Source organism: Parus major, chromosome 5, assembly GCF_001522545.3.
Source record: "Parus major isolate Abel chromosome 5, Parus_major1.1, whole genome shotgun sequence".
NCBI classification, from domain to species: domain Eukaryota; kingdom Metazoa; phylum Chordata; class Aves; order Passeriformes; family Paridae; genus Parus; species Parus major.
This window is the reverse complement of record NC_031774.1, coordinates 52,325,030-52,350,877: the sequence shown is the minus strand read 5'-3', so window position 1 is coordinate 52,350,877 and position 25,848 is coordinate 52,325,030. Positions and strand designations below refer to the sequence as shown.

The 25,848-nt window shown below is 38.6% G+C and overlaps 1 protein-coding gene across 10 annotated transcripts in view; it reads right to left on the bottom strand.

The window, feature by feature from the left end:
* KLC1 (kinesin light chain 1) overlaps positions 1–23,005 on the bottom strand; it is a 47,207-nt gene extending 24,202 nt beyond the window's left edge. For all 10 annotated transcript variants that reach the window (XM_015630858.3, XM_015630862.3, XM_015630860.3 and 7 more), the window contains exons 1-4: positions 22,674–23,005; positions 5,722–5,983; positions 2,352–2,582; positions 219–297 (exon numbers count right to left, since the gene is read on the bottom strand). In XM_015630858.3, coding sequence (XP_015486344.1) covers positions 219–297; positions 2,352–2,582; positions 5,722–5,982 — 571 coding nt within the window. In that variant the 5' untranslated portion in view covers position 5,983; positions 22,674–23,005. The remainder of the gene's footprint in view (positions 1–218; positions 298–2,351; positions 2,583–5,721; positions 5,984–22,673) is intronic.
* Between the last annotated feature and the right edge of the window lie 2,843 nt (positions 23,006–25,848).

Here is a 25,848-nt window from a genome sequence, read left to right as displayed (position 1 = left end):
TGAAGAACTTTACAGCAGCTAGCAAACTCTTAAAAAACCTAGGCCCCACTTCTGTACATTGATGCATCTATCAGTGATTGGATTCCTTATTCTAGCAGAGGCATTCACCACTCCAGCTGTGTCCCAGAGGTCCCCAAGCACAGATACACTTTTGTAAAGAGCATCTTTATATTCCACACTGCAGAAACACACCAACAGTGTATTTGAAGTACACTTACTTCCTTGTCCTTGGTCATCTTCATCATTGGGAAATAGATCATCCAAGGGCTCTTTGGTGGAATCCGTATCTTTATCCTCCTACAGAACAACCCCAAACCCAACAAATTAAATCTAAGGCATAAGAGAACAGTCCAGTTAATCAGAAATGTTAAAAGGAAAACCCCACATTCAGAACTGACAATAACATTTCTCACCCAAGTTTGATAAAAACCTTATATTTTAATGTATTTACACACTCTGTCCCAAAACAATATGGGACACCTTCAGAAGGGCCAGGATTAGAAACCAGGTCTCCTATATTTCAGTCTCAATTTAAGCACATGAGAACACATTTGCCATTCTCATAGAGGCATTAGGTCTCATAAAAGCACCCAGTGAAGAGGAAGCACTACTCAGCACAGAATTACCCATGGTACCTTTTTTAGTCATAAACACTTATAGTTGGGCAACGGAGAAGAATAAGAAGACCTCAATTTCTGAGTACTCAACTTCTGTACAAATAATAAGATTTTGCAATTATAATCTGTCAGGTTCAAAAATCAAAAAACAAAACAAAACAAGAACACTTGAAAGGAAGTTCATTTCCAATAGTCTCCATCTGGAACCATATTAGTTTCTGCAATCAGAAACTAATCAGAAACTGCATCAGTGTAAATTAATTTTAAGCACCCAAAGATCATTTCAAATGTAAAACGAAGAGACAGATTATCTCCCAATCCTGTTTCCTAAATGTTGAGCCTACACAATATAAATAGTTGAAGTTCTCAGAAATTATGAGCTCAGTAAGGAGAAAACCCAGAGGCAGAGCACATTCTTATTTTTCTGGCTCTCCATTCAACACCTTTTTCCACAGATGAGAAAAAGCCAATTGCTGCTGCTGGCATTCAAATTCATTGATGGCAGAGCAAGGGCAGAGTCAAACCAGCAAACTGATGGGACTACATCTCAGATGGGAATTTCATAATTTAAATTCTGATTCCAACCTCATACTGAGTCTATACAACTATTTCAAAGGCTCAGAACAGAGACTGTCCATATGGTTAGTAAAACTATAAAGATGCTTGGCTTACTTGGACTCTATTTGTTAATTAAACTTTAAATAATAGAGCTATTTAATCCATCTGCAGATTACAGTCTGACAATACAGCACATCAAAATACCAATATTCCCTCCTCTGCCCCTCTTCTGAACAGCAGGCTTCACTGGCAAATTCATCTACAAATACCAAGTCATGACCAGCACTGAAAAATTCTGGGTGCAACCAACCAAAACAACTCTCAGCACGTACAATATGTTAAAAAGGATTAGTCAAGAAGTCAAGTTAAGCATGACTACATCACACCCATTTTCAACCATTGAAATTGCTGAAATAATTAGTTATGAAAAACTGCACTTTCCAAGACACCACTGAGAAGGTCTGAACACACAAAATGAGGTCCTTCTCTACAGCACCACCTAATCTAAGTAAGCAAAATAAAATTATGAAAAGAAGGTCAAATAAATCAGAAGTCTTTTTAAGTAGTAAGTGCCCTCTGCAAATTAAAGCTGTGACCATTTCTCTCTGAATCTAAGAATACGTAACACAATGGGCTTGAATACATGCAGATGATCACAGTGTCTAGTAGATGTTCCTAAAAGGGGATTCAATAACATCCTATCCTTGTTTAAATCCTCAGCAGATACAGAAGTTAGACACTGATTTCACAAGACAAAAATTAAGTTATTTTTCCTGCAGTCAAAATAAGCCAGGATCCTCTAGGTATTTAAAATGTCTCACAGCTTAGATTTCTCACTTAATTTAACTGCTGAGTTTATAGAAGTGAGATTTTTGCTTTGGTTCAGTTCTTCATCTTTCTAAGCTTACATGATAATAAGTGATACTGAGTATTTATTAATTTTGTTCCTCATGTATTTTATTATCTGCAGACAATAAAATATGTACTCTGTTAAAATAAGAATGAGCTTTCAGAATCATTCTGCAAACTATGTGACACTAGTACAAGGTAGTATCTTAATGACAAATATATGTTAGAGACAAATAAAATGTATCTCTTACTTTTTGTTAAACAGGCAGATTACAACACAGTAAATGTAAGGTGCTTTTTTTACTGTTTTACTATGCAGGTACTTACTGATGGTGAAATATCATCGTCGTATTTTTTTAATTGATTCATGAATTCTAGATGTTTCTTTTCTTCCTCCAGCTGAGCCACAGACTGCTCACTTTTCTGTAGTTTCTGCTGTGTATTGGCTAGTTCATCCCGTAGCCACTGATTCTCCTGGCATAGCCGGCGAACCTGAGCCCGCAATTTCTGCTTCTCTGATTCCACTGCATTTAAGTGATTTGACAAGGCCATCATTACCTGAAAAGCAGAATGTGTCACATGACATGCTTCCCCTAGAATGCAGTCTTGTTCATAACATATAAGGCTTCCATTATTTAAACATATGTCAGCTGTGAAATCTGTTGAACAGTCCCATTTATCTTATTTTTAGATATGGTTCTCACTTTTGCTCTAAACTTTTTCACTATTTAGAATCACAGAATGATTTGGGTTGGAAGGGGCCTCTAAGATCCTCTCCTTCCAGCCACCAACCATGGACAGGGACACCTTGCACTAGACCAGGTTGCTCAAAGCTCCATCCAACCTGGCCTTGAACACTTTCAGGGACCTGTTCCACTACCTCACCACCCTCATAGGGAAGAATTTCTTCCTAAATCCAATCCAAACCTACTTTCTTTCAGTTTGAAGCTATTGTGCCTTACCCTATCACTACATGATCTTTGAAAAGTCCCTCTCCAGCTCTTTTGCAACTCCTTCTAGCCCTGGAAGGGGCTCTAAGGTCTCCCTGTAGCCTTCTCTTCTCCACCTGCCTCAGCCTGTCTCCAGAGCAGAGGCGCTCCAGCCCCCTGATTGTCATCCTGTGCCTCCCTTGGACTTGTTACAACAGGTCCATGTCCTTCCCTCACTGCAGTCCCTACTTAGAGGAACTCTTTACTAAATAATTGTTTTCTGTGATGCTATCAGAAGTTAAAATTGTTTCAGAATTCCCTGAACATTAAACATAATCTTAAAAGAAATGAGAAAGTTGAACTAGATTACTGAGCTGGAAATCTTTGTTCCACTAACATAAAATGGAGCAGTAATACTTTCAACTTGCAGGATCACAAAAGCAACCTAAGAACTAACACAGAGTTCTAATTTAGCACCTTCCAGACAAAAAACGGATTTGTATACGTGCTTATAGCTCCTAAAGATGAACACCTCAGCATAATGGTAATACTTCAAAGGGACACTTATTCAATTGAGATCTGAATGTGCAACTGAACACACAATTTATAGCTGCACTTCATATTACTAACCATAAGCTTGAGTGTGCAGACTTTCAAACATAGTCACATTAAGGACAAAAAATAGAACACCCACAAAAGCAGCTTACTTGGACAGGGTTTTTTTTTGCTGAGTAAAGTTAAACTAAAAAGGAGCTTATTAAGTTAAAGTCAAACACTACCAGCAGAAGATATTCTCCCTTCACTGTTTATGCAATCTCCCACTGACACATGTAGCACAGCTGGCAGCAGTCCCAGGATGCACACCTTGCCAGAATGGACCACTGGTGAGAGTACAAATCTTTTAGATCAGTTAGACATCCCCAAGCTGCTAGTATTTCATCTCCTCAATTTCATGGTTTTTTTAAAACGAAAGTTATCTTTAAATGGTTTTAAACTTAAGTGTTTCATGTGAAACAGATGGTGTCCTTAGATAAAATTTCATGTGTCAAAATATTCATTAAGCCTTTAGAAACTAGTTTTTCCTATATAGGTAAGGAAAACTCCAGGTATAATTTCCTAACACCAACCCAAAACTCCAGACTTCAGCACCTATTTACATATTAAAAACTGTTCTAATATTTTTAATTACTTGGTCAATTCAAACAGTGGTATTTATATAATGAGAAAGCATATTTAGGAAAATTGTGATAATAGGGTTAACGTATTCAAACACTACAAGCTACAATGGCTAACTAAAGTATTTTGTACTCTCACTCACTAGAATTAACTGAGAGAAAAGTCTGATAACTTCTTCAGTGAAGTTACTTTCATTTTCATGGAAATAATACATCACCAGACCTACATGCATGTCACAACAAACATCTATTTCCGTATCTTAAATTTAAAAAATAGAAAAAAAATACTACATTGTTACAACTCGAATCATTCAGGAAGAGTAACCTTATCAGGTCTGAGAGCAGAAGTTTGAAGTGCAATTGGCTTCCTAACAAAGGCAACAAATGCAGACTTCTTGGCTCCTCACCACCACAGTTCACAAAGTACCATGTGAGGCAAACAAGGAAGGAACATCTGCATCTGAGGCTCCTGATAGAGCCAAGAATCACAACTAGCTTTTCAGAGTCCTAATACTACATAGGACTCTGAAAAAGTCGTTCATTTGCACATCTTCTTCAAACAACCATTAAAGGTAACTCAATTATTGCAATTTTATTCCATGCATCTTCTAGCATTTTCCTCCTATACCAGTCATCCAAGTGTGTACAGTATGTACACTAAGGCCTGACAGTCTGTCCAGGGTTCTACATTCCCCTGTCTGATAACCCACATTTCATTCTCTCGCTCTCAATTCACCATGATCCAATGCACACGACTTCCAGATCACCACACAATAATAGCTAAATCCAGAAGAGAAGTCTGAGCACAGCTACAGACCAACAGGAAGCCTATTAATATAGAACTAACTCATTGGCATTTTCAACTCATTTGCAAACACTCTGACATTTTACAGTGATGAGTGTCACATCACATCATTTCAGGTTTTTGACTTAGTACAAAATAACGAAGTTTACTGTAATATAGTCCTGACAACCCAATAAACATGCAAGTTTTCACTTATCTTCAGTGACCAAGTTCATAGGAATTAACTCAGAATTCTCTCTTCAATGCACCAGTCAAAGTTGTTCAGATTCTGTACTCAGATCTTTAAAATGTTTTTAGTTTCAATTTTGGTTCAGTAAAATGTTCAATAAACATTGGAGATTCTTAAACTCTAAGAGCCTCATGTGCTACTATACAAAATCTGAGCCAAGGGAATAAAAACATGAATTTAAGGCTACACCAAAGCTCAAAGGCTGCAGCAAATTCATTTATTATATGTGTGCTTCTTTGAGACCCTCCTATGTCATCATTTAGAGTTAAAATGCCACTGGTCAGTTCTTGAGCTGCTCCAACATTACCTGCCTAATACCTAATGTGGGAAAGTCTAAACAGAAAATGTTACTGTCTCACTGATGTCAAGTGGAGCCTATGAATTTCAGTGCTTTAACACTGAACACATAATTAATTTTGTAACACAGCATGATGAACAGTAACTATCTCTATTAATTACATCACCTTTTGTCCTTAACGTCCAAGAAAAATGTAAATACCCCAGTATATTACAAATATCTGGAGAGAAATGTCTGAAATGCTTAATTTTACCACTTTACCTGTGCTTCACTAAGGCCAAGCTCCAGCATTTCCAGTGACTTTCGAATCATGTTTGATTTTTCTTCAACCAGATTAGTTTCATCATCTTTCTTCAAACATTTCAGCGTTTCAAGTAAGCTCTGTAAAATTGAATTGTGTTCATTCTTCAGTGCCTCTAGTCCATTAATCACTTGCTTAGTTTTGGCAATGATTTCATCTTGAGTAAGCTTCTCCAACTTCTCTTCCTTTAAATACACCATTGTGGACATGTTTTCATACATTCTGAAATGGAAGAGTATGCTAGTTAATACAAAAGGAAAAATAAAATAACCATGTAACTCTATAAATTAAAAAAGTCTGAAATGCATATTCAGCATGCAATTATATTTGTGCACAACTTTTACAATGTTCTATGTCCTGAGTTTGAACAGTATCAAGTTTTCCAGTTTCTATTTCCAGATTTAATGTTAACACTCATTGATAAACCAAAAAACAACACATAACGAACCACAAACTATGCTGTGGCATTAGAATTTGTAGCAATTGCTGAAGAACAGGGCTGCATCTCCAGGATTCTTGTTAGGGCAAAAAGAAAAAGTAGCTGGTGTATATAATACATACTATAATAAATATAGCTATTTGCAGATGCCATTGATTTGTAGCTCTCTTTAAAAAACCCACAAAATAGAGCTTGAACAATTTGAAGAATTATCATCCAGCCTTCTGAAAGAGTTACCAGTCAATCAAGAAAAAAATCATCTTTTTCCTGTAAAAAGGAGACACCAGCCTCATCTTTCCTCAAGGACTACAAAAGCTCTTATCACTCTGTATTTTGAACATCACAACTACCCCCTAGGACAACTTTAATTCATTATTTGAACTCTACATTCAACACACTGACATTCAATTGCCTACAGGTCTAAATGCAGCTGTTTTGATGAAGATGCAACACCTGTCTCAAGTTGGAAAACACAGTTTATAGTACAACCCTTGCAGAAATAAACATTTCACCATGCTATTTTATCAGTATCTAATCCATTACACTAAAGATAGTAAATTTCTGATTGTTTGTCAACACCTCTACCAAATGCAAAGGAAGACCCAAGGAAGTTTAGAAACTCACACACTCTAATTATCACACATGCTGTTTCTGAAGTGACAAACAAGGTTAACAATGCAAAAATGCAAAGAGAAGACACACAAATCATTTGACCCATTTTAAACATCACCAGAAAAATGCTAAATAATAAAAGTAAAGACATGAGCAATTACTCTTCTATACCTCAGGTATTTAAATCTTCAAATAAATCAGGAAGTATAAATTAGAATAAAATACAAAAGATTTTTCAAAAGCAATAAATTACCCCATCTATGTGAAGACACCTGAGTAAGCATTGACAAATTAATTACATCTGTATTAAAACTTTGTACTACAAAAGCAAGTCTAATTTTGGGAGAAAGCAAAAAAAATTAGAACCACTTAAATCTTGAATTAAAACTGCTGTAAGAACACACATATAAGCACATCATGGCAACAGCCAAAGGATGTGCTCTTATGCTTTTGCATATTAAAAAAAAAGGCTGCTCTTTCTGTTTATATGTACTCAAATTACCCTCTGTGATGATCTCCTGCAATACCCAAAAGGTACAGCCACTTGCTACCAAACAAAAGCTGTAGATGACAATAGGGTTTTTTTGTAATAATCTATTTTCTGAAAACACAGAATCTGGGGAAGTCTGAACTTGGTTGTACCCAGATTTAATTTTAACTGGGTGCTTGGAAGCACCCAGTAACTTCACAAATAAATCAATATGGAACATATAAATCTGTATAAAGCAACTAATCTAGCATGGTATAAGAAATTAACCCATGAAGACCTGATGAGGAGAATGATATTTACACACTTCCCATTTATAACCTGAGAACTATGACCCAGAATGCTTAAAAAGACAGTTTTACAGTACTGACTCTCTGAAGTTGTGTAGAAAAATGAACCACAATTTAATGTGGACCAAATTTGTAAATAAATGTTTCTAACACACAGTCATATAAGAAATTGTTATGGATTATGCTAACTTCAGCACACAACTCAACCCTAATTACCCTTGGCACACTTTCACAGCCTCAATTAACAATTTCCATCCTGAATGCACAGAACTGAACCTTTAAGGAAGTAAAACCAGCAGAGACATCTAATGAAGTGACTATTTGTGTTTCTTATGTGAACAGAGATAGCAGCAATTCCTTCTGCATGCCTCAATATTCTGTCATTTTACAGCAAAAATGAAAAGCAGATGTTGGCATACATGTATGTAACACACTCATAGATGCTATCTTTAAAAGAATTACACATTTTAAACACCACAGTAGAAATAAAATTAATTCTAAGCAATGAATACAGATAAATTATGGATAAATAATCCATAGATTAATAGATAAATTAACAGGCCTATAGTTCTGGCTGAATACACTGAAGCTGCACTAAGGATGGCCAAGCCAGCACAGCAGCTTTTGAAGAGAGGAAAAGCAGGTTTAAACACGATGGGGCAAACCACATTAAAACCATCCCAGCAGCAGACCTGCTTTACAAATATATTGCTCCTGTCTCATTCCAGTGTGCCAGATTTTTTAGCTGCCTCATTCCAACCCAAATGTGGCTAAAAGCTTCCACTGCCTCTGCACTACCCTGGAGCTGGAGCCAAGCCAAAAGCTGCATCACGACACAGATGGACCTGAAGGTCCTTGCAGTCTGGGAGAGGAATTCTCAAGTGTCCTCTAGTGAACACTGTTAGAATCCCAATCTATCTTACTGACAGGAAAGGAATAAATCTTTTGGGATAAGTTTTGTGAGGTATCAGTTGGTGTTCAGAGTTTTATATATATACCTTAGGAGAATAATTTAGAAAACAGGAGGATAACAAACATATAATTTGTCCTGCTATCAAATCTGATACTTTGTAGGAGCAAAACTAATGAATAAATATCTAATAGCCTTTAAGGGTAGTAAGTGAAGGTGTAGTGCTATTTTCATGATTTTTTATAAAAACATATTTTACAGAAGCTCACTGCCTGTTCATCAGACAAGCCCACATTTGAATACACATTAATATAATTTGGGATGGTTTTGTAAGGGACAAGGACTTGGATTCAATGATCCCTGTGAGTCTCTTCCAACTCAGTATATTCTGTGATTCTGTAAATTAGATTTGAATATCCTGAGGCAGCAAACGCCACACAGGAAGCAAACAAATGAAGTTTGTATGCAGGATGTATACAGAGGAAAGGAGACAAAACCTACCCAGCCTTTCTATTGTCACTTCTCAAAAAATGTTAACTCTTTCTTCCTATATATTTTCCCTACAGGAAAAAAGGGTGTAGGGAAAGGCTTCTTAAACTCCTGTAAGTTTTATCCTGCACTCCACTGCACTGCAAATTTTACCTGGGCAGGAATTCTAGATTCAAATACTAGTTTTTAGCTCAGTGTAAAACTGAAAACAAACCAAAGAATTAAGATGTACAAAGGTTTATAAAACAGAATTTTGGATGAGGGAAAAAAAAAAATGCAATGCAACAAGAGCTACAGACTCACTAGCTGGCTTAAGAAATGTACCTATTATACTGTTTGTGTCTGAATATTATTAGAATATATTATTATATAATAATAATAATCTCGAATATTACCTGTCTCCTTCGTTTGTGATAATATTGACTGTGCTTAAGTACAAAAGTCACTTAATGCTTTCCAACTTTTAGAAAAATCAAGTCACTGTCTTAAAACACACGAAGATTAGTTAACTCTGACAGATTGACACATAAAGTTCTGCAACATCTACTGAAGAGGCTTCCACCTCTGTAAACTGTTCTAACATAAGCTCAAATCAAAAAAATGGACTGAGAATAGCAGGAGTCTGAACCAAAGAAAGCACAAAGAAAGCAAAGCCAAGCCTTTCAGTCATGTAACCACTGGGATAATCTCATCATATACAAACAACTTAAGTGGTTGTTATCTTTAATCAGTTTAAGTATTTTGTTGTTCATAAAACTTTCAAACCAACTACACCAGTAATGCTGACATCACAAATTTGTGTCTAAATTCTCCCACGGACATACACATATCACAGCCAGCTATCTAAGACCTCAGCTTATATTTAAAGATGTCTTAAAAGAGCTTTTCCTACTCAGCTGCTTTTAAAGAAGAGTCGTTTTCCTGCAGACCACCTCAAAATATTCTTGCGTCAAAACACGTACAAATCCCTCTTTGAATAAGAAAATTTTTCAAGGAAGAATTGTATTCTAAAAAACCAAGGAGACTTCTTTTTTCCTTGACTAAGGATTAGCATGGATCCTAAAAACAAATAAATAAAGCCATTCTAATTTTTCTTCCTTGTTATGAATCCCTAAGGACTACCCCTCTCTGTATTGATATTTTTATTATTTAATGGGTTTCAAGTACTAAAAGCTTGGAAGATAAATTTTTAATGTATTTAGTGTCTGATCACTATTGTTGCAAAATACAATTTTAAATAAATTAATTATAAAAACCCCCATGTCTAAACTGCTTTGTCAAGCCAAATTATCCCCAAACTTTTTCTCTGAATTTACAGCTAATAGGCAGAGCTGAAAATTAAATAATAATGTGTTTGCATATGAAAAATCATCTTCCTAACAGCAAAAGCTGCTACAAGTCTGGCTCAAGCCATACCTAGGGGCTCTGTCACTGCAAATTCCACAAAGTTATGGGGGAAAGCTATACTTATTTGAGCTTTTTGTATCTCTAATAGGGACCTATCAGTTCACTGTTTCCTAACAATAATCATTCCATTCAAGGCTTTTAACCCTAATTTCACTCTTAGTTCCTCCTTAATTAAATGGCAAGGCTCAGCAACCTACATCTGCCATGTGCTTGTTTCAATTTTGTATGAGCTGCAAATTACAAGTCATTAATTCGCTGCTCAGAACAAGAACACGTCTCATTACATCATGGAAGGCACCATCTTCAAATACTCCGAGCTGCTTTAACTACTAATCTTTATAATGTGGAAAACTGCCTTCTCAAACAATCCTCAAAACATTACAGGCTGTTCCAAGTACAAAAAGAAAGGGAGCAACAAAGGCAAGAGATGAAAAACAGTTTGGGAAGGACTGAGTAGTGTGTCAAACGCTGCATTAGCCGCACCCCTCCTGCAGGCAGCTCAGCGACTGCAGAAATGACAAGGATGAATCACTCACGGATGCCTTTCATACGCTGAGAAAGGTATTTGTACAAGTCAGATAACAAACACTCTATTTCGACTATATTGCTGTTATGGTTTTCAGTCAGAATCTCCAAGTTTGAAAGAACAATCATTACCGGTTGTTTTTTCAAATATAAAATGTTAAAATTCTCTTTACCTGTCAAACTATTTCTGTTGTCACAAGTCATATTCCCATAAGGAATATTTATAATCCTTCCCTTTTTGTTTGATTTCCCTTCCTTTTACTTAAAATTATCCCTTAGGCTTCGGAATTTTCTTCCATTACATGATCTCTAAACTCCCAGAGGAAAGTAGCTTTTTTCCCTCTTGACATTTTCAGGACTGCAGCTTTCCTGCCTTTGCTAGTCATCACTCTTCTCATCATCTATATTTGAATCGACATAGAATAGAAAATCTGGAACTGCACCTGCAAACAGTGTCCTGGTGGAGGTCAGACTTAAGGCACACTCACTGACCCAGTTCTAAAAACAGAACACTGCTGCACCTCTGCACTGCCTCGGGTTTCCAAATGTGTGAGCTCAGAAAGCACCTTCAGCATCCACCACACAGCTACACGAGCTACCTTAAAAATAACTCGGTGTGGACAATTGGCAGCACATACTGGAGGCTGTAAATCACTGACCAGAATAAGGTAAGAGGATGGAGCTGCACATGACCTAGCAACCAATATTAAGCTAAAGAGAAACTCCCCCTCTCCAAGGGGAATCACTTTTTCTACTAATTTCCAGCTAGAAAGCATCTGAATTTGAAAAAAAACAACTTACTGTGTTCCCCCTGGCAGCCTTCAATTCAGAGCTAGCCCAGAATGTAGAAGTCTGCCCTACCACTTGGTTTAAAGTGAAGGTATGCCAGGTAAATACCATAAAAAGGACATTTGTAGTCCTTTAATGTCAAGGGCACATACCCAAAGAAAAGCTCAGAATCACATCTGGGATTTGACCTACAGCCTTAACATCACAACATGTCTGTGTTGATAAGTAAACTGGACAAACAACCTTTGCAGTTTTGGCATTTCTAAAGGCAAGTCCAGAGGTTTCTGAAGAAATGCAAAGGACATTAATAATAAGCAAATAGTAAGAACTAAAAGGATTGACTAAAAGGAGAAAAACACAAAAAAACTTTGAATACTGGCAGAAATTTCCACATCTCGAACAAGGCTGTTGCTTTTCTCTTACAACTGCCAGGAGCAGCCTACTCTCCACATGGAGCAGTGGGAAGGGGCTGTGTGGCCTCACGTTCCAGCTCTGCATCACAGCAGCATCCACCCTGAAAAACACCCTGTCAGCCTCCAGGAAACCCCAATGACTACCTATAAGCCCATGCACTGTATTAAACTATGTTTAAGTGAAGAGGATTATGTACTTGTTTAGCTGAAGAACACAGCCACCGTACATCTACCTTGATAAATCTGGGAATCTTTTCATGTTGGAGCCTGTTATTAAAAAAATTTAAAATCATACCTTTCAGGGGAAATCTTCAGATTCTTTGGAAGATGAAAAAATTATTATGGAGAAACGCAGACTAACAAACCATATTTTCTATAAAAAAGAGATTATAGCAAAAATAGCTCCTATAAAACCCTTAGCAAGGGTGATGCTGACAATTCTCTTTGAGAAAGCACAAGCTAAGATGATTTGCACTGCTGAGAAAGTACAAGCTATGAAGATTTGCTCTGCTGCAGAGTCCTTTGATTTAGATTTCTGTAGTGTGCTACAGAATGAACACTTTCTTAGCAATCATACCTGAATTCTTAAAGGTAATAAATTTAATACTATTTTGAAAAAAAAATTTTTGCATATTTCAAAGACAACTGGGAAAAATGCCTTGAGACTTATTTCAGCCCTCAGCCTTCTTTCTTCTGTAGCAAGCGAACTATTTTCACAAAAATTATTACTTCCTGCTGAAACAGTCGAGTTTAAAATCTGTATACAGTATAGAAGTATTCAGTGACATAAAAGCATTCTTTAACTACACGGATTACTCTTCCTCTTAAAGAATAGATTATGGTGTCAATCCCTTGACCGTACTGCACTGAATAAACACTGGCTACTAGCTAGCATTTCAATTATCATGATACAGCAGATCTGTATCCTTTTAACTGCAGACAATTCAGATGACCTGCCCATCTAATTCCAAAATCTCTTTTAGACTCAAACATATCTGGAATTCCATAATGCTGCAGGCCAAATCCTATCTTGCCCTACACATTATTATGCATATTCCAATTATTTGTGTGAAAGGAATCAAGGGAAAGTATCCTCTTACTTGCAAATCTCACCAACTGCATTAAACCTTTCCGAAGGCCTAAAAATATAGTGACTGAAACACAGAATAGCAACATATCCTAAAATCACTGTAGATTCTCTGAGAAGTATTACATACTACAATCGGTATTACATATTACAAGCATGGAAGAGAAAAATTCATTCTCTGTATACACTACTAAGCACTTCTAATAGCTCAGATTTCAAATGAAACTGGATGGGTATTAAGACTCTTCTATGCACTTGGTATCACATCAAAGGTTACTCTTTGTCAAAAGCCGAAGTGCAAAAGAAATCTGACAGGCAGTGTGTGTCTAAGGCAGCTCCACAGACCCAGTCAGGAGCCCAGAGGAGCTACACTAAAAGCCAGATTTTTAAGAAGGTACAGCTTATAAACTCGTTGCTAGTCATGGTTGCTATCACCTGTTACATGCTGGTGGTAAATAACTTCCTTACTCAAAATCTGAAACAGCCATGGAGCAAGATCCAAACCCTATTCTTTTCCAGAATAATAAAACTGAACACAACCCTCGTCTGCTGTTTGGTAGTGCTGGGCCAAGTCTAATGCTGATGTTTTTTAATTTTAGTTATGTCCATGGAATCTCCGAAGGCAGACAGACTGCAAATCTCAGAGCCTCCTACCCCTTGGAGCAAGGGAGTTGTCTCCCTTTTGTACCACTCTTGTGTCAACAGAAGCAGCATCTGTTGTTCTCTTTCAAAGCAAGCACTTCCTTAGCTCCTGTGAGTATTAATAAACACTTCCAAGAAGCCACCAATGGATCTTGAGAAAGGAGAGCTTTTTGCCTTCCCTAAAACACTGACACAACACATCAGTTTAGGCCACAGGAAATTTGCCTTCTGCAGAGGACAACAAAGCCACCTCACTAGATCCCTTAATAAAATGATCATGAGTGTATTAAGAGCAGTTACATAAAGACAGAATAAATTTACTTAAATGCATAAGAAGGCAGAGTTGTAAAGACTTAAAAAGTAGTTATAATTTCCATTAATAATTAAAAAGTTTTATCACAAGAATTAAAGATACATCAGGAAAAATCAAGGCTAATTGTTAGAAAATTGTATTTGTAATTTAGTATTTTGTAGTTACAAAGACATGCTTCATAAATTATCTACTTTAAGTGGATTGAAAAGAAATTTTGACTGTTTTTTAAATAAATACTGTCAAGAAAGTTTGAGTAACAGATCAATCATCACTATCAAATTCCAGAGTTTTTCCCCTCAATATTCCAAGAACCTACATTGATTTCTGTGTGAAAATGGCACTTGTCTCTTCCTGGACTAGTCACCTTGTGCAACCAGGTCTTCAATGAATTTTGATAAATGTCTTGATAAGGCCAGTTCTTGATGGTGTGAGAAACTTTGGGAATGGAATAGGGTTAGGGTACAGGAAATACAGCAACATCAAAAGCTACCTGTCTTGCAGTTTGTAGCTGTCAATAGTGTAGACAAAACATTTTTTCAGCTTGATTCTAGTTCTTTCATTTTGTATTGTTATTTTTGTACAAGTACTGCTTTATTGACTAACCAAAGTAAGCATCCATTTATGTTATCTATTTATCTAATCTCTAAATAGCACTTAGGTAGAAGAACAGTAATGTTCCCATCAAATCAGTCTTCCAAAACACATTAAAAACTCTATCAGCTTCCACTTACTAACATCAGATCTATTATCTTAACCAAATCTACTTTTTATAGCATACCCATAAACATCTAGAAAATGCATTCAGGAAGGGAAGAGAAGGCCACAGCTTGCCTCATGTCATTGGACCCATAAGGGAAACTGCTAACAATTTACTGTGAGCACTGACTACCAATGCTCTTTTACATGCTTGATGACATTGAAGACATGGATTATTTAGACTGAAACAAGAAAAAAGAGCAATTTCTTCTGCAGACATAAAAGGAACATCCACTAACAGTGTTTCAGCACACAGAAGCCTTTAGGTTTAGCAAATCCTTACACTGGGTTTTGAAGCTATTTAATAGTTTATATTAAAACACAAGAACTGCAGAGTCTTCCTTCAAGCTTTAGGGAAAATATCTTCCTCCAGCTTAACCTTCCAATAATGAAAAAAATAAAAAAAATAAAAAAAAAAAGAAATGCAAAACCAATAACCCAGTTCTTGCAAAAAGACTACAGAAAAAGTTTCATAATTAAACTCTTTAGGCATAATCCTTAATATTGAGAAAGAATTAATGCTAACCCATTCAATATTGCATCAAAATCAATAATTTCAATGGCAACTACCAGTTATGAGAATATTTTCTTTTTATAATTACATATTTAAGTTCATAGAAAGCACAGCAAATTATACAACCATCTAGAAAAACCACTGCATTATCACTCACTGTTTCTTACGTACAGCTGCAGAAAGCTGACTTAGCTGTAAAGTTGGAAATAATTTCCTTGTTAAGTACTCCATAATCTGGGGGCCTTACTCTGATGTTCTGAACTCTCTTGGGTCAGGAGGTGCTGAGCAGTAGAGCAGGCCCTAACCCAACACTTCACAAAGGCACCTTAACATTCTGTGCACTCACACCTGAGGACCAAACCATAGTTCCAAGCCCTTCTCCAGTGACCTTTCACATTCCTGATCAATCTTAGCCAGTGCTGGGCATAGAGTGTCCCTTTGGGACTCCTGAAATCCTCACTGCGCTTACACCACTCACGTGACAGCTGCCACCACCCTGCAGGACACAGCTCTTCTGGTGGACTGACATAGAACAAGAGCACATACTAACTTGAAAATAAACACAGAAGCTGAAAGTTTCATTTGAATATTATTTTTTAAACCATCTTGGATAATCTGTTTTGAAAGCATCCTGCTCCCGAGGATGGCAGAACAGTGGCCTCCTAAAACAACCATGCCATTAAAAGCACCGTATCATGCGTTTGCAAGCATTGCTCCATGTGCAGCCAGACTACAGGCTGCAAGACAAAAAAGGAAAAGAAAAAACAGAAGTCAGCAAGCATATTTTCAAGCTATTTGTTATCCTAACAAATGGGTGTGGATCAAGAGTCAATGGCCGCACAAAGTACAAGCAGTCACTGTAATTCAAACCCCAACAACTGCTGCTTTCAAAAATGGGTTGTGCATCTTTGCTCTTGCCCATCATTCAGCAAAAATTCCAAACCCAAGAATTTTTTCTTTAGTTAAAAAACATATTCCAACAGCAATATTTTAAGTGTGTGCGAAAATTAACATATAGGATGTGATTTTTACTTAAAAATCCTGGGAGACAAATTGATACTAACTGAAAAAAAAGTACTTAAATACAAAGTAATTGATTCATTAATCTACCTTTACCTGTTTTCTAAACCATTGAAAGGAGATGTATTTAAGTAATAGCAAATTACTGATACAAAGCCACCCTGTGGTGTCTCTTGTCTTTTCAAAAGATACAGAATGAATAACAAATTCTTTAAAAATTAGGACATCTGGCTATGACACCTGTAAGTACCGTAAAAAAAACATTACCTATCATCTCTGTACGATTTCTTAAGCCCTTGGGAGTGCCAACCAAGGACCAGTATCATGTGTTCCAGAATGCTCCCAGACCAGGATCTTATGAAGCAGTTTTATTACATCCTCTCTGTCAAAAACAATTCTGCTTTACCACAGGCATAGTCCTCAGGTTCACACACCTGATCTTCCCAAAATACATCATTCCTCAAAATTAACTTGTCTTTGTAAGGATTCATTCCCTTATACCTGTAGTAAGAGCTCTAGGTCACTATCCTGTAAGCTAACACGCTGCCAAACATCATGACTCTGCACCCCGCTGTGTTTCAATACAGTAATATTCATTATACTGAATGCTACTATACTGAATTGGGCACTACATCCAGGGAAATGGTAAATATAAACAATAGCACATTCTTTTATTTTCCACACATTATTGCCTTCTATGTTCAGAGGAATTTAGAGACAGAAATGGCCACTGAATCTTCTGGTCTGGCTTCCTGCAAACACCAGACCATGAGCTTTCACTCACTGAGGCTATGGCTAGACATAATAACCTGGTGATGCTCGTCATCCAGCCACTCATTTCATTCACATCCCTGTCCATAATAAATCAAAATACAGCTATTTGCCTTTTACTGGATTATTTTTCCATCGGAGGTGAGTGGACAGAAAAGAAAAAAGGCTCAGGCCATAAACACAACCAAAATATACTTCTTTCCCCAGGCTGCCATACAGCAAGCTGTGCTGATAGAATGAGGACAGGGAACAAGCAGCAGGACTGTGGAACTACATAAACCAGCACTGAGATGGAAGAACATTTTACCCACATCCTCAGAGATCAATCATATATTCCTATTCTGCCAACAAAAACATTATGGGAGGTTGTAGTCCCCCTCCTAGCTCAAAACGACAACCTCCCCTATGTCCTCACAGATTATCATCCCACTAGAGTTGCATTAATCTGACTACACCCTGCCACTGTGGGGGAGAGATGAATCCACTTCTTACTTCAACCCTTCTCCCTTTAAATACACATTAAATGTGATTGGGAGCTCGGGGAGAGCAGGGTGGAACATCCAATTTAAGCACATGAAGAAATGAAACATTAAAGATGGGGGTATACTAAAATCCACTCCTGACAAAGACAGGAGGGATGAAAGAGTAACAGCAGCCTCTCTGAAATGAAAGCTGCTCAAGCCAGAAGAGGAACACAGAACTGTGGCTTTCCCACACTATTCAGGCTGACAATGTTTGATAAAGGAACATCCATAAAAGCACTTAATCTTAAAACAATATTCTATTCAGAAAACCAAAATAAAGCAGCAGAACCACACCAATACACACCCTGCTCCTCCCTGCCAGTCCCTATTCTGTATGACATGGTTTGCAAATCAATCAGCTACTGTCAGCTGGAAGGAGCAAACTCAAGATACAGTGCAGGAATGCAATTCATGCAATCCTTTACAAAACCTAAAACCACCACCCTCAGCACTGTGGAACAGCACACAAGTTCAAATCATAGCACACTGCCAGTAATCTTAATTTTTTGCTAACATTATCTACTTAACTACTACATACAAACACAGATAAGAATGAAGATAACAATTCTTGAATTAGCAATTGTAGTAATCCTGAAAAATATATGTATTATCTTTTAAAAAGACTAACTTGTACATATAACTTTTTAAGTAGTATCAGAAAGTTGATTTATGTCAGACATTTCTTGAACTTCTGAACATTAATAAGTGCAGTGTTAACTTTTCAAACGGTTTTGCTGGGGTACATCACATAGTAAATGTAATATAATTAGCTATCATCCCAACCATACAGATATCTAAGGAAGCCAGTACTACCCACTAGATTGGTGACATCCTTTGTTCTAGTCACTTCAAAATTTAATGAAATCAGCTATGTTTCTGACATAATCCCAGAAAAAATCTAAACATGATGAACTGGGTTTATGGTGGGTATTTACAAAATAATCAAAATATGAAACTGCTCTCTTTTAAGTCTAACCACAAAAGATATTTACTGCTTTCACCTGAAAGGAAGACTTGATAGTGAGAAACCATGTACAAAATATGTCTATTTGAACAGCCAACACTGGGAAAGTACGTTGGAAATATTAGATGGCATGATCCCATGCTTCCTCATTTTGAACAAGCAGCACAACCAACAGTAATTATTTGACAAACTAAACTCATTTTAATGCCACATACATGCCAAATGCCAAAATACAGCTTCCAGAGTAAAGATTGTTTCTGACTGCAGTTAAATACAGCATCCCTGGGAGATAAACTACATTCAAAGAAACAAACTGATTAAATCAACACAGAGATACTATTACTTGCATCTGCTTTCTTAGATGACTGAATCTGAAGAAACTGTCAACTATCAGAGACTGTCTTTACACATTTAAAGAAATTAGCATCTCTAATGTTAACTGTGCTTTAGTGTTCATCCTTTGTTCACATTCCCAAATATATTATGGGTACTAGAAGCATACATACACCCTTCAGTCCTCATGCTTGCCCTTTCAGCAAGGCCTCTTATGATTAAGTATGTTAATTGTCTAGCACAAAAAAGCCCATGTATAGCATAATCTCATGTTTGATGACTACAAAACACCTCACATAAAACCCTCTGGAAGTAATTCCTGTATCACTGAAAGCATCTGCAATTCTGGCTCTAATCCTCGTTACCAAGTGCCCAATTTAAATCCCGGAAGATGACGACAACAAATATCTCAGCAAATCCAAGTCAGAAAAAGGGCACCTTTTTCTAGTCAGGCATTTATTTAGTAACTTTTCAAAGGAACCATATTTTATTCTACATCCTACTTTCAGAAAGGAAAATGTTTTACTAAACAAAATACTGGGAAGACTTTATTACCTCAAAAACACCTGAAGCTAACTGACTCAGGATAACTACTACAACCAGTTCTATTTTGAAGTCAAATAGGATTCTTTTTAGAGTGAACAAGGTGTCTCTGACTAGTACTTGGTTACAGCAAATATGTCTTAGACATTAGGTTTGTGACGCTTTTGCATGAAGGAAAATCAGAGTTAACATTAAAAAGAAATGTTTTTCTAAACTTTGGTCAAGGTAAATACTGTGTTCTTGTAAAACAATTAGAAATACTTTGGAACCATGAAATATTATGAAGGCTGAATTAAGAGAAAGCCTGTGGCTACCCACTTTACTGCAATGATGATGGAATTCATCCATTTTTACAACAGTTGTGTCATCCTGAACAACATCCTGGAGGCTCACTGACTACAAAGGATGTTAATTTAACTAGACCTAGCATGCTTGTCCCCATCACTATCTGCTACTCTGCTCTTCAACACTGAATATAAAAGTACATTTTGCTTATTGATTAATTTACCCAAAATTCTGTACTTTTCACTGCTCTTATAAAAACTTTTATTTTACAAGTATTTGTACACTGAATTGAGTTTTAAAATAATCATGAGCTATGCAGCTGGAGAGATGCTATTAAACCCAAAGTAAATCCAACTGCATGTCTGCCAGAGAAGTCAAACAGAAGAGGTGAAAGAGTAACTAACTGCACAAGCCCACATTTCAAGAGAAACAGAAGCTGCATTAAATGGACTCAAAACTGAATATAAGGCTTCAGTATTTCCCCAAACTCCCAGTTAAATAAGAGACATATGTAGGTATGTGTGCATACAGAAAAAGATACACAGGGAGAGATATGTGCACTGCGTGAGCAGCACACGAGTGAGAGGTTTCTGACGTTAGCATGGCAAGTTCTCCATAAACATAGGGAACAGCAATTGTCCTCATGTGCCTTAAACATCTATGCAGTGTATTTTGCTCTATGTCAAAAACATTCAGATTGTGTTTGGTTCTCCTGCATATTTAACTAAAAATTATGTATGTGATTTCTCTGTTGTCCAACACAGACCTTTTAAAAGAGTCAATTTCCATTAATAAGGCATTACTAACCATATCATAGGAATCTGACAATTCATGAAGCTATTTCACAGGACCTTTTGGAGGCAACTTTAGCCTCTTTTTTAGCTATATATGGTAGCAAGTAAAGGGAATCTGTGATCAAATTTCTGTTAGAATTTCTGATTACCAGAACTGTCCAGCTCCATCACCATCCTTCAGAAACATGAAGGCTGCCAAACTTTGACTGCAACACAATGCAGAAGTGATACTGCATTGATGAGCGAGTTTCAGGAACAGACAATTTAAATTCCCTGCATTTACCCATATGCTTTTGCATTATGTGAAATGCCTACCTAAATGGAACTGCCAGACCTCTCCATAGCTGTTTTAATTTCATGGAAAAGGTCCTGCTAAACCATGTGGTCACAAAAATAATTGTGCAAGTGACTTACAAGGTCTTCTGCTTAGCCTCACCAAATGGATCAGCTTTCTTTCTGCTGCCAGTAAATGCTGAATGTGTAATTTCCAATTGTATCTCTAACCCTAGAGTTATAACATCCTCTATCATGTTTCACTGAAGCTTTGGAATTCATACTCAATTAAAATAAAGCTATTTTCCAAAGGAGTTTTAAATCAACTATGCATTCTAAAAGGTGTTGCTTTCAGTTCTGTTGGGCTTTTTTTATCAAAATACTAAGCTGTCTAAAATCTCAAAGGTTCCTTTTAGCTTCCAATGGACACCCTTTGTGCACAAGTTTCCTACCTAAGAGATGGACGAATGCAAAAGTGGAAGTGAAAGAGACAATTACTTTGCAGACTAATTGTTAAGCCTTCTGCCAGGCACAAAACAGCTAAAATTAATTTTAACTGTTTTAGTTTCTTGTGTTTTTATGTGTAAACATGAAAGTATACTATATGAATGACACTGGCTCACAATTTTGCTGTTCAAAGCAAACTATAAAAACAGACTTTCGCTTTTTCCTAGCTGGTTTTATCTTCTGAGTCTGTATTCTGACTTCATGATGAGTATTTTGAGTACTGATACTACTTTTACATCGTATCTACTAATGGAAATCACTAACATGAAAAGAAAAAAAGGAGTAAGAGCACCATCATTGATTTAGCTGCCTTCAAAAAACCACACAAAAGTATTACATTAGGTGACGCTACTTTGGTCATTAAAATGTGCTTCAATATGCCTAGAACACAGAATTCAATAAAGTGTCAAGAAGTTTCCTTCTGATTGCATACAACTACTATGCAGATCCACAAATCTGGCATCTAGTTACTTAGAAATAACAGAAAGAGGAAGCAAAATGAGTAACGTTTTAAAGTGTCTTTCTAATCAATCTCTGCTTTAAAGATACAGTTAATTATCAATTAAATCAATGTATTTTTGCTAGACTAACGTGTTTTTAACCAATGCTTTCCTTATTTTGGAGGTGCAGAAATCCGGGCAAGACCTAAGTCTATGAATCGCCTCCGACTACAGCACGGCAGGTGACCTACAATGTATAATTCCGGTCACTATGTACAAAGCCCAAAGAAGACCTGTCCTCGCCTCGCCTTCCACCAGTTCCGAGCTGGCAGCGGCACAGCCCCGAAGCCGGGGGGAGCGCAGACAAAGCGCCGCACGCCCGGAGCCGCAGGCCGAAGCCTCCTCAGCCCGCTCTGCCCGCTGCCTCCCAGGGCGGCGCCCGCCGCAGCACCGAGGGGAGCCGGGAGAGGAAAAGGGGACAAAGCCGAGCCGATCCCCATCCCGAGGCACGTACCCCTGCCCGCGGCCGAGCGCTGAGCGCAACTGACAAAACGCCCAAAAACAGCCTCCCCAAAAACCCACCCCGCCCTGGGCGCCGGGAAGGACGGGGCCGGCTGTCAGCGGCGGCGCTGCGGGGGGACCGGGCGGCCCGCGCAGCCTTTTGTTGTTTGCGCATCGGCGGACAAAAAGGGAGAGGAACTGAACACGCCACGCACCCACACCCAAATACACACACCCCGGGTCCCGGCCCGCCGGCCCCGGCCCGGGCGGCTCCCCCCGCTCACCGCTCGGTGCTGCAGCTCGGGCGATGTGCGCAGCGCTCGCTGGGCGGCGGGGGCCGCGCAGCCCGGGGCGGGGAGGCGGCCGGAGGAGGATGTCAGCGATAGGCGGGCGAAAGGGAGGAAGGAAAAGGGTTTTTTTGGGGGGGGAGAGAGGACCGGAGAGAGGGAGGGAAGGCGAAACAGAAGCGAGTCAGCACCACGGCACACCCAGTGCTTCCCGCAAGGCGCTAGCAGGGCCGCGGTGGTCGGCGCCGGCGGAGCGGCGCTGACAGCTGCCGGCAGCCGCCACCACCGCCCCGGCTGCTGCTGCTGCTGCTGCTGCGGCTGCGGCCGCCGCCCCTGTCCCGCCCCGCGCTCCCCTCCCTCCTTCCCTCCTGCCCCGCCTGACATGGCGGGGCCCCCCTTCTCCCACAAGCGCCCGCGCGCCCTTCTCTCCCACCGCCCCCCGGCATGGCGACATCCCCCTCCGGGAGCGGGGCAGCGCTGGCCTGGATGCTCTGAGGGAGGTCAGGGGTTCAGCTGCATCCCCGAGGCTGCCAGGGGGGGCCACGCTAAACCTTGCTAAGATTTGCCTCGTCTGCCTCAAGTGCGCGTCAGTGGAGAGCAGACCCCTGAGGTTTCCTCAGGGCACCCTCGGTGACACGGGGATGGGTTCGCTCCAGAGGGGGCACCACTGCTGATGCTCCTGGCGCTGGTTTGATCTGCTGTAGTGAATAGAAGTTCAGGATTATGGTGACTGTAGGACTCGTGAAATTGATGACTGCATCTCAGTTGAACGCCTCTGGGAAAATCTTCCACTCCCTTTAAAAAAGGACATTGAGGTGCTGCAGTGTGGCCAGCAAAGTGCAGCAAGGCTCGTGAAAGGTTTAGAAAACCTGTTGTATGAGGAATGGCTGAGGGACCCGAGTTGGTTTAGTTTCAAGAAGAGGAGGCTCAGAAGAAACCTCATCACTCTCTACAACTACATGACAGGATGGTGTAGTGAGTTGGGGGCTGGTCTCTTTTACCATGACTGCAGTGAGAAGGACAAGAGGAAATGTCCTCCAGTGGGACAGGGGAGATTCAGATTGGGTATTACACAAAAAAATTTCACTGTTAGGGTGGCCAGGCATTGGAATAGGTTGCCCAGAGGTGTTCAAGAGGCATCTGGATGTGGCACTGGGCAATGAGGTTTAGTGGTTATCAGGTTACAGGGGCAGTGCTGGATGGATGGTTGGACTGGATAATCTTGAAGGGCTCTTCCAACAATAACTCTGTGAAATGCACATGAAAATCTCCACAGTGTGCAGCAGCTGGTGGAACAAGTCACACAGAGAAATGGGCTGAAAGATGAGTTCTGTGTTGAAAGTTGGGCCCCCAAATAGAGCTTAGTGTCTGTTGCTAATTTCTGTCAATTCCCTTGTCTTTGTTCTGCATGGAAATAAATGAAAGATCCCTTCTCTTAAACAGGTTTACACATGAAAATAATACTTCAGTGAGAACTCAGTGACACTTGTCACAAGAACTGTTTCTTTGCAGCTTCCAATTTCATTCCCACTCATGCTAGAGAGGGAGGAACGGCTACAGTATTTTGTTCATGTTATGATCTACTAGGTAGAGGTTAAGCCCAGAAAGGAAAGATGGAAGGAATTGAGGTCTAAGATAGAAAAAAAAAGAAAAAAACAAACAAACAAAACCCAAACAAAAACCCACCAAAACACAACAACATCAAAAGCCAAAACATTAAATAGCGAGGCAGTAAAATGTACATTGTAAATCATCAGGGATTAGTGACAACCTAATTTTATGAAAGAGTTATATTGTGATGCATTATCACCTGAGCTCCACATAGAATAGAATAGAATCATTCAATTGGAGGGGACCTGCAATGATTGTCTAGTCCCTGCAGTACATACAGTCTATTAATCATAACCTAATAGAAGAGCATAGAGGTATAGTGATAAATCAAAATATGCAGTCTCACCTAAGTGGTAATATTTAAAATATTCAAGGAAAGCAGAGCTTACGTATGTTTGCCTTCATGTACAATGCTGAGCAAGTCTACAGAATAGCAGATGTGAGAACAAGAACTGGGTGAGAAAGCAAGACTCCCAAGAATAAGCAGGAAGTCAGAAGAAGAATCAAAACTAATGCTGTTGTCAAAGAGGCAGAAGAACAGGAAGAGTCACAGAAGCCCACAAGAAACAAAGCAAAGTTAGGGGAACATGGATAGTCTGCAGACTGCAAATACAGAGGATCACTGCTGGATTTAAAAGGCTAAGGGAAATAAAGTATACTTACTGAATTCCACTCTGACTGATGTCTTACACAGATCCAGCTGTCCAGCAAAAACCAGTTTTGATACAAGTATTTCTGAGCAGCAGTTTCATGTGTTGTTTAACTCCATTTAAAACTTTATTCTGGCAATTTTATATCAATAGTTTAATTAACCACATTTTAGTTTTGACAGGCAATACAACCCAACTATAACAATGTGAAATATATGTTTGCACAGTAATACAAAAGGGGAAAAAAGATTGAAGGGCATTCCTTTATACAAACTACATTTTAAAGAGTTATGTCAATTGGTTCACAGGTTCAGAGTATTCTCATGAATATGCAACAGATTTAATTAAAAATAGAACATGCCCTAATTACATAATTATGCAAGAGAACTGATTCAAAGGAGCCACTCCTGCCTTTTGAATAAACAATATTCATTGCATTCTTCCTATCACACACTTGCTTTAAAAGATTTCCTGCAATTAGCTGCTTACCCCAGGGATGTGAGCATCCCTGAACAAAGCAACTACTCCAGCTATGACCCTGATTCATAATATGCTGGCTAATCAAGTATTTGCATCCTGGCAATTTCCCACATAAACAGCATACACTATAAGCTCCCTCCTGCAGGAAGGTTGATTAACTCAATGGAGCTAAAGTGCAGTTTTACTCCTCTCTGTTTATGGCACACAGAAGAAAATAGGAGAGACTTGGTGAACGTGATTTTTCCTGAAGCTACTGCCTGACCTGAAATATGCAAAGACTTCCTCTTCATTTGGATCTTGTTTTTCCTGTCTCATCTACATGAGAATTATCCAGGTTCATCTAGCAGTAAAAATTATTCACTGTCCACATTTCCATTTTCTTTTAAAGAACTAGTTATGCTGCATGCCCTGATTTTTTGATCAAATTATCG